General features: G+C 41.4%; 1 protein-coding gene across 2 annotated transcripts in view; it reads left to right on the forward strand.

The window, feature by feature from the left end:
* Positions 1-17,558, forward strand: part of AOPEP (aminopeptidase O (putative)) — a 237,014-nt gene that overhangs the window by 75,548 nt on the left and 143,908 nt on the right. For both annotated transcript variants that reach the window (XM_056848223.1, XM_056848222.1), the window contains exons 5-8: positions 2,335-2,524; positions 5,609-5,715; positions 10,100-10,202; positions 10,286-10,393. In XM_056848223.1, coding sequence (XP_056704201.1) covers positions 2,335-2,524; positions 5,609-5,715; positions 10,100-10,202; positions 10,286-10,393 — 508 coding nt within the window. The remainder of the gene's footprint in view (positions 1-2,334; positions 2,525-5,608; positions 5,716-10,099; positions 10,203-10,285; positions 10,394-17,558) is intronic.

Here is a 17,558-nt window from a genome sequence, read left to right on the forward strand (position 1 = left end):
AGAGGCAATAACGAAACCGAGATAGCAGCCTGACACACACACACAGTCAGAGCACGCCCCATGGGATTTTGGGCTCACCTTCCTTTTTCAAAGAGATGCTCTTCCTTCTTTGGCGCCTTCAGGCAACGATCATCTCCTCCAAGCCTTTATTCGTCTGGGTTGGCAGGAACAGATCTGTTAACTCTTCGAGGCTCAGGAAGCAGCTTCAAATGGGTTCCACGCAGGAACAAAATCCAGGCAAACAAAATCCAGGCAAACAAAACCCAGGCAAACAAAATCCAGGCAAACAAAATCTGGGCACCATGACCTGTTGGAAATTATCTATCGTGGTGATATTTCCAGTATTTAGCAGAGTGCATTAAGCTTAGCTCACAGCAGAAGCCTACACATGCGTGTGTGTGTGAAATAAAAGGAACATCAGTCGTTTGCTCTAATCAAACTAAAGTACATTTATTGTTGAAATACACTTTGGATAGGAAAGGACAAACAAGGGTCCCCTATCCCAATCTACCTTGCTAATTCTCTAGGTATAAAAAGGTATCTGCCTTCCACTCCATCTTAGGGTGGGAAGGCCTGGACGCGCGGAGCGCCCCACTCTAGGTCTTCCTTGGATGAAGGGCAAAGGGGAAGAGAGAGGGGGAAGTTTCCCTGACAATATATCTCTAAACATCATAGGGGACAGGAAATGAGGGTGAGGTGCAACTAGAGATAACCTTCCCATGTCCTGTCTATCTATCTGACTCTCTGGTCAGTCCCCCCCTCTAAATGTGCAGGCAAGTGACACCATCTAGAAGGGCATATTTTCCAACACATGTATCGTCAAATCTTGGGTGAGCACCTCCTTCCGTCAGCCAGGGCATTGAAAATGGGTCGAGGATGGGTATTCCAGCATGACAATGACCCAAAACACACAGCCAAGGCAACAAAGGAGTGGCTCAAGAAGAAGCACATTAAATTCCTGGAGTGGCCTAGCAGATCTCCAGACCTTAATCCGATCGAAAATCTGTGGAGGGAGCTGAAGGTTCGAGTAGCTACACATCAGCTTCGAAATCTTACTGACTTGGAGAGGATCTGCAAAGAGGAGTGGGACAAAATACCTCCTGAGATGTGTGCAAACCTGGTGGCCACCTACAAGAAACGTCTGACCTCTGTATTTGCCAACAAGGGTTTTGCCACCAAGTACTAAGTCATCTTTTGCAAAGGGATCAAATACTTATTTCACTCATTATAATGCACATCAGTCTCTGACTTTTGTCTTCTGGGTTTCTGGGGTTTTTCCTTATTATTCTGTCTCTCACGGCTACAATAGACCTACCATTAAAATTATGGACTGGTCATTTCTTCATCAGAGGGCAAACGGGAAAATTCAGCAGGGGATCAAATACTTTTTTCGCTCACTGTAGATCTCAAACTTTTTGTCTTCATCCTGGGAACAGCGGAAGGAAGAGTTTGTAGTGGTTGATATGGAACTTTCCTGGTGTTATTTATTGCTTTAAATTTATGACATGGCCAAACACTGATGTTTAAACTGTCAGGTTGATTCATACAGAGGTGTCAATCTCTCTTGACAATGAACATGTAGTAGTTCCATCTACAGTTGTATAATCTTTTTTTGTAGTGTTGTACTTGCATCTGCCCCCTCTCCTCTTAGCATGGCTTCTACATAAGTTGAGCAAAACATCTATATGCATATACATAGAGGCCTGCAAGAGAGCTCCTTGCAATGTAATGTTACATTAATTTAACGACACAAATGTGTTTTTTAAACTACATGCATGGCTTTAACATCACAGCCTTTTAAAAAATTCATCATGAGTTTCGTTTTCCTATCTTTCTGTACTGATAGTTTTCAGTTTCTAACTTTTATAATGTTCTTTTTTGAATAGTCATTTAAAACTTTTTAAAAAAAAAATCATTTTGTTTTCCTTGGTTGCTTTGATCATTTAGTTGAAAATATCTACAGTCTTATATTCACACCTGCCCTTCTTTTATTATCTTGGCTTAAGCACAAATGCTTCAACTGAAATAAATCAGCCTTGTAATTTGAAAAATATAAAACTTTAGTTTAAGTTACTTATTACAGGTAATATCTGTTTGATGGCTGATGTGAAACAAATGCTTGGCAGAATATTTAGCTTGAATCTCTGCCAGAAAACAATAAAGTGCAACCTAATTCCTAAAAATGTCTGAGCTATAAACTAACTGTCATGACATAGCATGCATACAGTAATAACAGGCTGACAAGGCTAATAAACTCTACGTATTACTACAGCCAGGCAGTACATGCTGGAACAAGGTCTATAATGTATTTTGTCCTTCATTCATATTGTGCAGCCCACACATCATCTTCCTGTCACAGAGTACATTACCTGGAGGGAACCATCTCTGTGGAACACGCCTGTGCCATGAAATTGCTCATGCCTGGTTTGGCTTGGCCATTGGAGCACGTGACTGGACTGAAGAATGGCTAAGTGAAGGATTTGCCACTCACTTAGAAGATGCCTTTTGGTCAGTAGCCCAGCAGGTATGGTTAGAATTCTCTTTTTTACTGATGGAGATATAAGGATAACCTTCAGTGTATGCATCATATATGAAATAAGACCAAATAAACTATAAACCCTTAATTAGGATCATAGGATGTATCCTGTAGTACTGTTTCTCTAATGGTGATGCCTTTTTCTAGTACAAAGTGCCTTCTGCCAACACATCAGTGGAATGCTCCTTGCACTGAGGGAAAGTGACAGTGTTAGTGAAGTAGATCTCTAGAATCTAACACATAATAATTGTCATACTGTGTTGGAACAAGGATTTATCTAGTCCAGCACTGTTGTCTCTGGCAATGACTGGCCAGATGCCCTGGAATCTCATTTGTAGGTAGCCATCTGTTTCTCACTTCAGAATATGGCCAATTCAAACTAGAACAGGGCCACCTCAAGCACTGATCTCCAATGCAACCCCCCAGCAGAACCCCCTCCTTTGATGAATGTCCAGTGGCAGCAACACAAGAGGAAGTATGTGCCTCCTTTTGTATTGCTGCTACTCTGGGGGACTCAAACGTTGCTTCATTCACACACTGCCACTATTTATTTATATCCTGAAATATATATAGGCTGAAATCTTCACTTGTGTGTGTGTATGCTTCTTTCCCTGAGACAGCCAGCCTACAGAGTTAAACAAATCAGGAATTAACTTTTATTTATGGTTTGAACATAACACTGAAGAAAATATTTTATTGTCTATACATGGCCTATGGAGCCACATTTCACAGGGTCTGATTCTATAGGACCATAACCTACATTTGAATCTCATTAGACTTTGCACTGTACTTTGCACTGTGGAGAGCAGGAAATTTTCTTATTGATATCTTCTGGACAGAGGCTTATTGACCAGAAGTGAGAAGAGTCCTGGAAAAACTATCAGAGGGTTCATAGAAATAGACCAGTTTGATCTATCGGCAAGATCTAAAGATCTGTTCAAATATGCCACAACGGCAGCAAGAGTGGTTCTGGCAAAAAGATGGAAACAAACAACGATACCAGATGTAGTTGAATGGAAAGACAAGATGTTAGAATATGCAAATATGGCTAAATTGACTTCTATGATGAATCTAGCAGACAACGAGTCTGTGGAATTGCTCCACGAGCAATGGCAACCATTCTATACTTATATATCAACCAATATATAGACGAAGCCTTCTTTTTTTCCCTTTTTTTCTCTATTTAGTAATAGCTTTTTAATAAGTTCAGTACAAGAAACTAGATTGTACAAATAACTATATGAGTAATGGCAGCCATCTTATAATTACATATTAATCAAACTATAGATCAAGTCTTTTTCCCTCCCAGTAATAATTTCCTAGTAAGTTTAATATAAGAAATTAGATTACATAATTACCTATATGAAACTGTAAAATGCTTTTGAAATGTACATTAATGACCAAAGAAGACGCTCATTTATTGCAGACGGATTGTTTCCCTCCCTGTTTCCTTTCCTGTACCCTATATCCATAATAAAACTTTGGAAAATTAAAAAAAGAAAAGAAATAGATCAGTTTGATACAAAACCTGAACTCTGGTATTCAGTTGAACATTATTGTTGGTTATTATGAATTTGGACTCAAAAGTGACATCACTCTTTCATGACGGGGAAGTAGCATGAAAACCAGTGCAACTTAAATACCACATGCAACTGTGATGACTGCACTAGGACTGTAGTTGCTTTGTGCCATTCTACTGGTCAGTGTTGCCAAGCTATTGGTTCCCAGCAGCCAGTCGGCATGTTTGTCTGGCTAGTGATCTAATGTGATCTGGAAGCTAGATGAATGCAAGTGGTGGTGGCAGCTCTATGAGCTCTCATCTTTTGGAAGATGTATAAGGTGATTCTTTCCCTTTTCCTTGAGATGGAGTGTCCCTACCTCATTTCCATCCTAGACATCTCAATTTTTATATTAGCTGGATGGGACTAGAAGGGCTTGCCTTCTCTCCTTACTTAGACTGGGTCCCTGACTGCAGTTTAAGAAATGTTAATCTAGAACACTGGTGAAATATTTTCCTGTCTTTACATATTTTCCCTCCTAATTAACTTCTGCATTATCTGCATGCTTTGTGATTAAACAGCACCCTTGTGCTTTGATTTGCCTCCACTTGTGGTGGATGCTTCCTCTAAAAATTTGTACAAGTGATGTCCAACCAGCCTTCTAGGACGTTCTCAACATAATTCCCTTGCAGCCCCATCCATTCAGAGCTCCTCCTGCCCACTTGACTACTGCTCTGCCTATTTTTTTACTTTGTTTTTACCAGCGAGATGGCAACTCAGTCCATTGTGTCATGTTAGAAGTGTCAGTGTTTATCTCTCAAACAAACTTCAAGCCTTCTTCTCTTACTGAGAAGAATGTTGCTAATCTACAGAGAATAAGACTACTGTAGGATGCTGTGTCTGAAAAGGACACTCTTTCTGTGTATTTCTGTAGAAACTGTACTTCACAAAACCATCTGCACTTCCCCTTTAATGCATGTTTTCCTGGGATTCTGTGAACTATTTAGGAATGTTTGACTTTTATCTAAATCAGATGAACTGAGGAGAACTTTAAATGGGACATCTGCCATCGAATTAACTTGAAATAAAACAGGGTGCACAAAAACAATGTGGTAGTTCCAAAGATGTTTTATTTTTAAAAAATAAATAAATAAAAACAATAGTTTTAACTTATTTATTGTTAATGCAAGCTACAGTTTTGTGATACTGTATACAAGCTAGGAAAACAATTTTGTAATCTGTGCCTAGAATGAACCTGACAAGATCATTGACGTGTTTGAATGGTTTTAAGGGCTTTATTCATTTACTTATTACTTTTGGATTCTGCCCTTCCTCTAAGAATGCTCAAAAAGGGGCTGTCAGCATAGCACCAATCTGTATGAAATATTTGTTATGTAATTAGTAGTAGTGGTAGTAGTTGCACATATGCAGAATGACTGAGTGGAAGAAAGTGCCATCCTCACTGCTCTTGTTTTTCTTAAAAGGAGCCACAAACAGTGTTTTATTTTCATTAAAAAGGTATTGAGAAATTGGAATCAACAACTAACAATGAACTGCATGTTTTTGTATGAAGCTGCCGGTTGGTGAAGCAAAAGAGCAACAGCACCTGAAAGCTTTGCTCCGTTGGCAGCGGCTTAGGGATGAAGTACAGAACTCTGAAGAAGATCTGCAAGTGTTAAGGTATGCCAGAGGCTGACAAGAATCAGCCTGATCTCAAATTAGGAGCAGAATATTGTGGGAAATTAACTACAAGAGGCAATTTGCATCTTTAAAAGGCACAAAGGCATTCTCTTAAATCTTGATCTCAATAAAGACAGGATGTTCCTTTCCTTTTAAATGTTCATTCTTACAAGCTGTTTTGATTCAATTAATCTTACCCTATCTATTGCATCTCTAAACTGTGCTTGACTATAGAATTCTCTATTTACTGCTTAGTAAATTTGCCACATCACGTTTATTTTGTACATTTAGAGCAAATATTGGAGAACACTTAGCGTGCAGCCCTAAACTCAAAGAAATAAAACCAACAAGGGAACTTCCTTTCTAACATGTTTGAGGATTGCACTGTAAAGCATGGGAGATTGATTTAAGGCACATGTTCGCAAGGAAATTCCCTTGTTGGTTTTATTTCTTTGAATTTCTTCTTTAAATACGAGTTTCATTAATTGGTTGGTTCTATCATGTGTCTATTTCATTAATTAACAGCTAAATAGAGCCTTTAAAATAGATTTGATACTGTGTAATCTATCCTTGTTAACAGACAAAGGATTAAGTATAATTGCCAGTGTATGAAGTTATGTAGCAGAATGTTCATTGTTAACTTTTCTTGTTTTTTATTTTCCCATGAAATGAATCCAGCACTCCAATCTGGTACATAGTTACATATTGAATTCAATAAAACTTCCATATAATCCTGTCCATGAATTTATGTGCAAGCTTGTGTATAGGATTGCAGCCTCAGTCTGTAATCCAAGGAATTGTATGGAATAAACTATCTGGGGAGCAGAGCTTTTTGTTTAATTCTGAACAGTATACCCCTAACACTGAATTGCATAGTGCTTTTAAAAATATCCTACTTTGAAAATATCAGCTTGCAATAGCAGCAGGGAAACTGCTGTTTATCACAACATCTAACCTCAAGCAGTAACCTAGATACCAGCTTTGAGGAGGAGGAGGAGGAGAAAACTTGTGGAAACTGTGTGGATACCATGTAGATGGATTAATTTTATCTTTATTTTTATTTCATTTATACTCTACCTTTCTCCCCAAAGCAGCTTACATTGTTGTCCTTTCTTCCATTTTATCCTCACAGAAACCCTGTGAGGTAGGTTAGGCTGAGGGTATATCACTGGTCCTAGGTCACCCAGCAGGCTTCCATGGCAGAGCAGGGATTTGAACCTGGGTCTCCTCAATCGTAATACAACACTCTAACCCCTACACTATGCTGGGTCTCATCACTTTTCCCACAAAGCTCAAGCAGTTCCATCCATAGAGGGGTTAGGTACTGATCCTAAAGAGATCCCTTTGGCCAAGCCAAGACTAAGTTGCCCCTAAGTCTTGACTGCCTGCATGCCCTGAGCTGGAAACACTCATGAAACAGTCACGCTTAATAGCCAAAACTTCATAATCCCTTGTCATACCTCATCTAAGTATCTGTTAGACCCATTAAGAAATTACTAAAGACATTGTGCCAGACCACATGCAAGGATTCGTATTCCTGAGAAAACAGGCAGAGCCTGCAACAGCCAATAGGGCCAGATGGAAAGATTCAGGTTGTGAAACTGACTACAGCATGTTGTCTGCTATCTGGGAGTTGTCAGTGGTTTCTGGGTCCTAAAATAACCTTTTGTCTGCGCCTGTTTCCAGGTCTTACTTCAGTGCCCAGCCCAAGGGTCCCCAACCTTTTTGAGCCTGCAGGTACCTTTGGAATTCTTACACAAGGTGCTGGGTGCAACCACCAAATGGCTGCCCCAGGAGGTGGAGCCAACCTCAAAATATCAAGGAGTGAGGTTATGCATAACTCATAATAGTAACTCTTCAGCATTTCAGGTAGAAGAATACTATTTAAAAGTGGTTTCTTACTTACACACAGCTTATCTCCAGTCAAATGAAGGAAATGAAGGTGAAGGTCCTTGTGTAGTTGTGGCAGCTGCTGCAAAAGATTTTTTTAAAAAATATGCTTAGCCAATCAGAAGCTTTTCGGGGCAAAAGCCCCACCTCACCCCACCCACTTTCTAAAAACCCTTGACAGGTGCCAGGAAAGTTTTTGGTGGGCACCATGGTGCCTATGAGCAGCATGTTGGGGACCTCCTGGTCTAGCCTCTCATAGAATATTTCCCTGATTGTTGGGTAGACTGTACTTGCATACAGAACTTTCCCTCTGTCTCCTGGCCATGTGTTGTGTGAACTCTGCAAACCTTTTTCCAGGGGTACCAACTAGGGTTGCCAACCTCCAGGTACTAGCTGGAGATCTCCTGCTATTACAACTGATCTCCAGCCGATAGAGATCAGTTCACCTTTGGAAAATGGCTGCTTTGGCAATTGGACTCTATGGCATTGAAGTTCCTCCCCTCCCCAAAGCCCATTCTCCTCAGGCTCCTCCCCAAAAATCTCCCGCCGGTGGCAAAGAGGGACCTAGCAACCCTAGTACCAACCCTCTACTTGGAAGGCAGTGTAAAAGCTGATGCTTGCCTAACCATACAAAGAAACCTGCAGCTTAAATAATGACTTGTGGGCGGAACTTATTTAACTATGGAGAATTCTTATGTTGTTATAACATATTGTTTTTACTTTGTAAGCTGCACAGGAAAGTAGAGTGAAAACCAGTTCAATTTTATACCATATGCAGCTGTGATTACTGCATTAGGGCTGTAGCTTCTTTGTGACACTCAGCCAATTAGTGTTGCTGATCTGTTGGTTCCAAGCAACCAACCAGCACATTTTCTAACTAGTGTGCAAAGGTGCTCTGGAAACTAGATGACTACAAGTCATGACTCTATGAGCGCTCACCCTTTGATTTCTTCCCTTTTCTCTGAGAGGGGGAGTCCCTACTGCCCTTTCTCAAATAGGTCTCTGGCATAAACTTCCTTGAATTCATAACCATTTTAACTCATGTTCTCATTTCAAGAGACTTTTTCTTTAAAGTTGATCCTAATCAAAAGCTCGATTTCTACTCACCCTCCTTTGAAGTTTTGGTATATGTTTCTAATATGGATGGACGTTTTCCAGTTTTGGACTAACACACTGGGCAAAATGGTCACCTATGGAAGCTCCTGCTTTGAGCCATCCATTGTGGCCCAGCCATTGTCCATCCTACATCAAGGATGGACGATGACTGTCTACATCAAGCCTACACATAGCTATAGTCTTCTTTTAAGCTTCTTTCAATTAAGGTTTATTCATATTATTGTATAGACAAGGTCATACAAGTTACAAATTTGCCAGTGTGTAGCATAACAATAGGTACAGACAGAAAAGGCAGCCTTACCACTAGGAAAATGCTACTTTTACCTTTTGATTAGGCCAGACAGTTTGAGTTTAGCTTCTGAGCAATCACAGAGTGCAAATTCCACGTTCACATAGCAAAATGGACAATTTTTACACAACTATCTAGGATCAAATGTTACTTTATACAGCCTCCATGTATGCTAAGAAAAAGAACTATTGTGAACCCTCCTTTAACTGTCTTCTCTGTGGAAAAGTTCCTCTTGGGTAAAAAAAGAATAAGGTTGCAAAATCTATACTCATTTTTTCCATCTGAGGTTTAAACCAAAAGCTCCTGACTTCTGGCAGGGATTTGGTAACTGGACCTGTTGATGAAGAATTCACATAGTTTGGATTTGTTGTGGATATTGCTTGGGTGAGAATCCTGAAGGCGGAGTATATCAGGCTTTGATTTCCAAAATTCTGGCTTTTTTCGCCTCTAATATGCATGGAAATTGCAGACAAAAGGAAAAGAAGAAAAGCTGAAATCTGTTTTCAGCATTTGGATGCATAGATGAAAGAGCCTTTTCATCCTTGCAGGTGTAGTCTTGTGAGCTGCTAAGCCCACACTCAGGTAAAAGCAGCCCAAATATGTAGCTGGATGTGATGAATTCAATATCCTTCCTTCCCATTTCCCTCAACCTAGAGTGACTCAGTCTCATCTCATTTCCCTTTGTGCCTGATATGACTCTCCTGCCTATGTAGCATGTCTTAGCAGAATGCCATGTAATATGATGTCATGTCTGGGAGAAGAGTTAAGTAGCTTCACACCAGCTTAGACTTGGCTTCTAGCTTAACTTCAACTGCTGTGCAATAATACATGCAGTTACATTAGAGAAAATGCATTTCTGTTCTCTTCTTATGGACTGAATTACCTGAATCAAGTGTGTGTGTATGTGTGTGTTAAGTGCTGTCATGCTGCTTCTGACTTATATGAAACATAGTATTATAGGATACTGTTACGCAGTGTCTGAATTAAAAAATATCTAACAAACCCCAAAAGTAATCAGGTATTTTGATAATGAGATTTGGTAAAGTATCAGTGTATTTGTTAACCCAGTTCCTGAATATACCCTTATAGGCCCAACAAAGAGAACACTGGCAAAGTTAGTGAGTCTGGAGCATCTGTAATCAAACATGGCCTTAATGCTGGAAAGACATTCCTGCAGGTTCACTACTTGAAGGTGAGAAATGAATGCTAAAGCTGATGTTCTCAGTACTGTAAATAAGTAAACAATATAACTAACGCCTTGTTGGCTTCTTCCAGGGTTATTTCCTTCTGCAGTCTTTTGTGAGAAAAGCTGGAGAAGCTGCATATTTTGCCTTTTTAAGAAAATTTGTGCAGGACTTTCATGGACAACTGATACTCTCACAGGTACTTGAGTTTGTCTCCCATTTTGTTGCATAATAACCATTTCCCTTTATCTGAAGAAGCGAGCTGTGGCTCATGAAAGCTCATACCCTGCCAGAAATTTTGTTAGTCTTTAAGATGTTACTGGACTCTTGCTCTTTTCTACTGCTACAGACAGTCTAATACAGCTATCCATCGTGACCCATTTCCCTTTATGACAAGTTAAATCAGAAACTTTCAAATACTTGTAAATCTGCTTGTAGAATGTCATTATCAAGGGGATGAAGTGCCTTCCCTAAGAAGGCAGGGTAAAGTATTCAGGGCTATACAGTTTAGGAGCAAAAAAAGAGAGGAGAAAGTGAATAGAAGATTTTTTTTCTTTATCTCTTGTAACACTAGAACTCATTGTCACACAAATTGAAGAGTAGTAGATTCAGGACAAACAAAAGGATGTAGGTTTTCACAGAATACCTAGTTAAGTTATGGAATCTGTTGCTGCAAGATGTCCTGATAGCCATTTGTTTAAAAAGAGAATTAGACTAATTCATGTATGATACATTTATCAACAGCTCTAAACTGTGCAACCTAAATGAAGCCCTCATGTACCAGTGGGGGGAAGGACTGCTGCTTTTATGCACTGCGTGTGGACTTCCCAGACAGTTTTGTCATTGTTGGAAAAAGTATGCTGCAAATTTTGTTGTTGCTTTAACTTCATAAGAATTTTAAGGATACTGCATGCATAAAAATATACTCATAAGATCACATATATTCACTAGAATTGCTTCCTGACTATAAATCCTTCAAATCTACAAGAGGGCACAGAACGCATGCTGTCTTTCTCTGAATGACTTTCTTACATCCAGAAAGCATCTTGAATGTCTCAATTTGCAAACTTGACTGTGTTTTTTATTGCCATCTTTGCACAAAGATTAGTGTGCATTGGTTCTTGTAGGTTATCCGGGCTGTGTAACCGTGGTCTTGGAATTTTCTTTCCTGACGTTTCGCCAGCAACTGTGGCAGGCATCTTCAGAGTAGTAACACTGAAGGACAGTGTCTCTCAGTGTCAAGGGTGTAGGAAGAGTAATATATAGTCAGAAAGGGGTTGGGTTTGAGCTGAGTATTGTCCTGCAAAAGTATTGTCCTGTAAGTATCAAGATAATGTGCTAATGAGGGTATGGTATGTTAATATGGAACCATTGTATCCTGAAGTGATCTGTTAATGTGTGTAATCCAAAACTAATCTGTATGGCTATTGTTGAATGTTGTCTTTGTCTGGAGGTTTTTCAGGGCAGGAAGCCAAGCCTTATTCATTCTTAAACTCTCCTCTTTTCTGTTAAAGTTGTGCTGATGTTTATGAATTTCAATGGCTTCTCTGTGCAATCTGACAAAATAGTTGGTAGAATTGTCCAGTCTTTCAGTGTCTTGGAATAAGACCCTGTGTCTTGTTTGTGTCAGTCCATGTTCAGCCACTGCTGATTTCTCAGGTTGGCCAAGTCTGCAGTATCTTTCATGTTCTTTTATCCTTGTTTGTATGCTGCGTTTTGTGGTCCTGATGTAAACTTCTCCACAGCTGCAAGGTATACGATATACTCCTGCAGAGGTGAGGGGGTCTCTTTTGTCTTTTGCTGATCGTAGCATTTGTTGTATTTTCTTGGTGGGTTTAAACACTGTTTAAACGTCAGGAAAGAAAATTCCAAGACCACGGTTACACAGCCCGGATAACCTACAAGAACCAATGAACTCTGACCGTGAAAGCCTTCGACAATATTAGTGTGCATATTGACACTTTTATTTCTGAAGTTTAACTCCAGTACCAGGAGGAGAACTAAAATAATTCTGTTTAGAAATATATACCCACATACAAAAAATCTCCATTCTTTGGTCTAAATAAAAATATGCACTACTGATGGTCTGTGTCTCGTGACAAACGAAGTAGTCTTATAACAGAGCACAGTTGTTTGCAAAATGTAATGTGCTATATCAAGATTTTATCTTTTATCTTTCATTGCTATCTTGTGAAGAGAGAAGCTTTTCACATGCCTATCTTTGACTCCTTTAACTTTTCCAGAAGTTACTCCTTTCCACTCAGAAAACAACGCTGGACTGAAAACTTTCTCTTAAGAATTTCACAAATAATTTAAGAAAGACCCAGACATTTAGATCTTTTTTTGGAAAAAGAACAGGCAGGCAAAAAGAAACAGCTGCTTTGCTGCTGCTATTTCCTTCTGTGAGTTGGATTTGGATTTTTGAACTATTTGATAATGATCCTGGTGATAGAATTAAGATAGATTCAGCAGAGATGGGTTGAGAGAAGTTGGGAACAAGTTGCCTTGTTGGATCAGACCAAGGTTAGTCTGATCCAGCATTGTTGGTCAGCCTTGGAGTTTACAAGAAGGATGTGAAAAAATCTGGTTCCACAGATATACTGCTTATGAACAAGGAGGTTCCATTAAGCTCTTCTGGTGAATAGCCTTTGACAGTTCTATTCTGTGCTAGACCTGTAGAAGTGCAATAGAAATCTTTAGAAACACAATTTTACAGCACAATAAAGTGGGAAGAAAAGGAAGGAATATAATAAACAAGAGGCCTTATGTGTGCACACATAAATTCCACAGCTTGGTGGTTAGGAATATTATTTGAAACTTCAAGGATAGAGTAGTACAAGTGAAGACCTGCAAGAAAATCACAGGAGCGGTTATCTCATTACCCCCACCTTTGCTTCCTCCCCTCTCCCCCTATTTCTCTCAGTCTCTCACTCTTTCTCCCTTCTGCCGCCCCTTTTCTTACACTCTCCTCTATGCCTATCACTTTCTTTTTCTGCCCCCACCCCATCATTTTCTTTCCGCCCCATCCCATCACTTTCTCTCTGTTTTTGCCCCCACCCCATCACTGTCTCTTTCTGCACTCACATTACTTTCCCACCACCCAAGGCAGCAGCAGTGACTCTCCCTGCTGCCTGCTTGCTGGCAGCTTCTTTTCCTCATGGCAATGGCAGCAGCAGCAGTTCTCCTGAGGACTCACCTGGCAATGGAGGTGGCTCTGTCGGTAACCTGCCTGTTCTCTCCCCACCCCAGCAATGGCAGCAGCTCTCCCAGCCACCCTCCCAGTTCCCCTTCACAGCAGCGGTGATAGCTCTCCTGATCATTTGCCCACTCCCCCACACCAACAGTGGCTCTCCCTGCTACTCGCACGCTTCCCCCCCATAGCAACAGTAGCGGCAGCTCTCCCAGCCACCTGCCTTCTTCCGCCACATAGCAGTGGTGGCAATGGCTCTCCTGGCCTGCCCACCCCCATAGCAACAGTGGTGTTGGCTCTGCCAGCCACCTGCTGTAAAGGCCCAACTGAAAACCTGAGTCTGCTGAGGAGAGGCAATAGTGTTTGTGCAGAGCTGCTGTTTTTTTTGTAAGTTTTGGTAAGTTCTTAGCTTTTTCTGCAAATCTGGGGGGTCCCCTGAGTTTGTAGAAAAACCTCCGTATTCTTCACCTGGCTCCAACCTGTGGATTTAAGTATCCTCATATCAGGGCAGAGTTGGCTATTAGATATATAGATGGATGGGAAATGGGTGGGGGGTGAAATTGATCCTCCATCTCCCTGTCTCCATTTTTCTTCATACAAAGCTTGTCAGGCATCTTTAGTAGGTGAGATAATATGTAGGATGTGTAGAACCGCATTACTTCCCCACTCAACCCCCAGATTCCTGAACAGCAGGCACTGCTAAACTGGCACTAAATTTGTAATGAGTACTCATGCAGTGCTACTGAATGAAGGGGGGGATGAGAGCAAAGTGGATGAGGGCCTGGTGATACACAGGTCTCCCCCGTGCCCCCAGCCTATTGTGGCTCAATGACATTTTCCCTCATACTGACATAAATATCTGGTTATGAAAGGATTGCAAGTAACAAAGTTTGTAGTGGTAGCAATATTTAAACTTTCTTGCATATATACTTATCTGTAAGTTTCACTGAGTTCAGTGGGGTTTACTTCTTATTAAGCATGGTTTGGATTGGATTGTTAGAAAACCATAGCAAGTTGTAAATGGTTCAAAAGCAAGCCTGCAAAAATGCAATGTTTCAGTTACATGAAAATTCTGGACAGGGTAGAAGAGTTCAGTTTGTTTCAGTTAGATCTGTTAGCCTGACATAAAATCAGTTTGTTTGCAAATTGCATAAATATTGCAAAATGTTGGAAGATTTGTGCTCATAATGCCATTAGTCACCATAGTAAGATCATATTACAATGGAGTTGTTAATCTACCAGTCATTCTCCCTTGTGCCTGCTGTGAAATGTGGGTTTATAAACTATCCAGCTGTTCTCTGACCAGATGAAACATTTCATTCTTGTCCCTATCCCAGAGGCAAATGTTTACATATCAAGATTTAAAAACTGATCTACTTTTAAAAAAAAAATCAATATAGGGGAAGAAAAGCTACTTCTATTCAACATTTCTCTTTAATGGAAATTGTAACTGAATCTGATCCTGCAGACCCGGGTCCTTACCATTGTCATGATGTGTATCAGAATACGATAAAGGGAACATGAGGAAGATGGATACTCTTTTGTGGTTATGCCTCCCCATCCAGTTGTTTTGCAGTGGGTTGCATTTTTAAGTTTCAGCTGTTGGTGTTCTGGAATACCGTATATACCCATGTATAAGCCGACCCGCGTATAAGCCGAGGTGCCTAATTTCTCCCCAAAAATGGGGAAAAATTAGGCACCCGCGTATAAGCCGAGGGTCGGCTTATAACCCCTCCCCCCCCGCAGGCTTACCTTGAGGCCTGGCAAAGGCTGTGGTGGTTGCGGCGGCCCCCCCGCAGGAGGCTTCCCCTGCCCTTCCAGGGCGGGGGGAGCCGGGCGCGCCCAGTGGCGGTGGCGGCCGCGCGGCCTTGCAGCGGCCACAACAGGCTTCCCTCCAGGGCGGGAGGAGCCGGGCATGCCTGGCGGCGGCGGCCGCACAGCCTTCCTGGGGCCGCAACAGGCTTCCCCCGGCCCTTCCAGGTCGGGGGGAGCCGGGTGCGCCCGGCGGCCGCGCGGCCTTCCAGTGGCCGCAGGAGGCCCTCACAGGGCGCTCCTGGCCAGGGGAAGCCGCATGGGCCTGGCAGCGGTGGCGGCTGCGATGGCGGCGGAGGTAAGTTGCCCCCTCCCCCTCCCCCTCTCCCCTCCCTCCTCCCCCCCTCCCCTACCCTACCGTATTGACCCGCGTATAAGCCGAGGCCGGCTTTTTCAGCCCTTTTTTTGGGCTGAAAAACTCGGCTTATACGCGAGTATATACGGTAGTAGGGCATCAGCAATGTTAATTATGTAAGCATGCAAGTATTGTGTCCTTTGGACAGAGAGCCAGCTTTCTTTAAGTGTTACTGGGATGTGGTTTAGGTTGCTGCAGCAAGATAAGATTGGAACTCAAGGGAATACAGGCTAACAAGGTATGAGGAGATTCTGTCATGGTTAAAAATGGAATCACAGACAGGAGGGAAAGCACGGGGGGTCTAGGAAGGAGAAAACTGTCAGGGTCATAAAGAGACAAAAGCAAATAAAAAGAGAGAGAAGTCTGGGAAAACAGACTCCAAGAAAAGGGGCTGGGAAGAAGTAATAATATGTTCTACATCTTTGACCTATTTTATCCAGTAAGGTTTGATTTTAAAAATCTATTTTTCATCTGTACACATAAATTAAGAAAAAAACCCTACATTGACCGTAATGGAAGTTGAATTAAAAAACAACCACTACTCCTCCACTTTGTCAGGCTCATTAACAACATTACCACCAGAACAAAATTCATGTCCAGAAGCACCTTAAAGACCAACAAAATTTTCCAGAGTTTCGTGAGTCAAAGCTCACTTCATCAGATATGAAGATCCATCAGCCCTTATATCTAGGTTAGAAGGTGGAAGGGGTATTACAAAGAAGAGCCAGTTGGGGTCAGCACGTATAGGTACAGTGCAAAATGGAATCAGAACTGGGAGATACGCACAGAGTGGGAAAATGCAGAAAAGGAGCATCTGTAATAAGATAAGAACCTTATGCCCTGTTCATACCTGGGTGTGTGGGGGGGTCCATTTTCCTAAACTTGTTGATGACTTCATTTTTCAGCAATCTTGCATTGTAATTTCCCTTTGAATCTTTTCTGTAGGAAGTCAGCAATTGAATGTTCTAGAAGATTAAAATGTTTCTGAGTATTGTGGTTTTTAATGTCAGATGTATGTTCATTTATTCTTTTGCCTGTTTATCCAATGTAGAGGGGGAAGGGCATTGTTGAAACTTGATATGGTGTATACAAGATTGGAAGATGAGCTAGTGAAGGAATCTGAAATGATAGGGTTGAACCTGAATTCATCAAGAAGTTCAGGACAATGGTATAGTGTGTGCAGTTCTGGTCACTGTGTCTCAAAAAGGACAATGCAGAGCTGGAACAAGTACAGAAGAGGGCAACCAAGGTGATTCCAGAAGGTGGACAGGGAAACAAGGGGGTCTTCTATCTTAGACTTGATTCTCACCAACAGGGAAGAACTGGTCGATGAGTTTAAAGTAGTAGGCACCCTGGGTAGTAGTGACCACGTACTCTTGGAATTTACAATCTTGGGGAGAGGAAAACCTGTACGTAGTCAGACATGTAGGTTGGACTTCAAAAGGGCAAATTTTAACAAACTTATGCTAGGTAGAATCCCATGGTCAGAAATACTTAAGGAGAAGGGAGTTCAAGAAGGGTGGGGGTTTCTTAAAAATGAAATACTGAAGGCGCAATCCCAAACCATTCCTATGAGAAGGAAAAATGGGAGGAGCCTAAAGAGGCCAGGGTGGCTCCATAAACAGCTTTTTAAAGAGTTGAGAAATAAAAAAGACTCATTTAGGAAGTGGAAGGAGGGCCTTATAACCAAAGAGGAATATAAGCAAATAACTAGTGCTTGTAGGGAGAGTGTTAGGAAAGCTAAAGCTCAGTATGAACTTAGGCTAGCGAGAGATGCTAAACGCAACAAAAAAGGGTTCTTTTCCTATGTACAGAGTAAGATCGAGGACAAGAGAAGCCCATTGCGTGGACCGGAAAGTGAAATTGTAACAGGAGATGAAGTGAGGGCAGAACTCCTCAAATCCTACTTTTCCTCAGTTTTTCCTTGTGAGGGAAGGGGTGCTCAACATGGCATAAACAGAACGTGATGAGGAAAGGGATTTGCAGCCTAGAATTGGCATTGGGGTA

The sequence above is a fragment of the Euleptes europaea genome, chromosome 4 (assembly GCF_029931775.1).
Source record: "Euleptes europaea isolate rEulEur1 chromosome 4, rEulEur1.hap1, whole genome shotgun sequence".
NCBI classification, from domain to species: Eukaryota; Metazoa; Chordata; class Lepidosauria; order Squamata; family Sphaerodactylidae; genus Euleptes; species Euleptes europaea.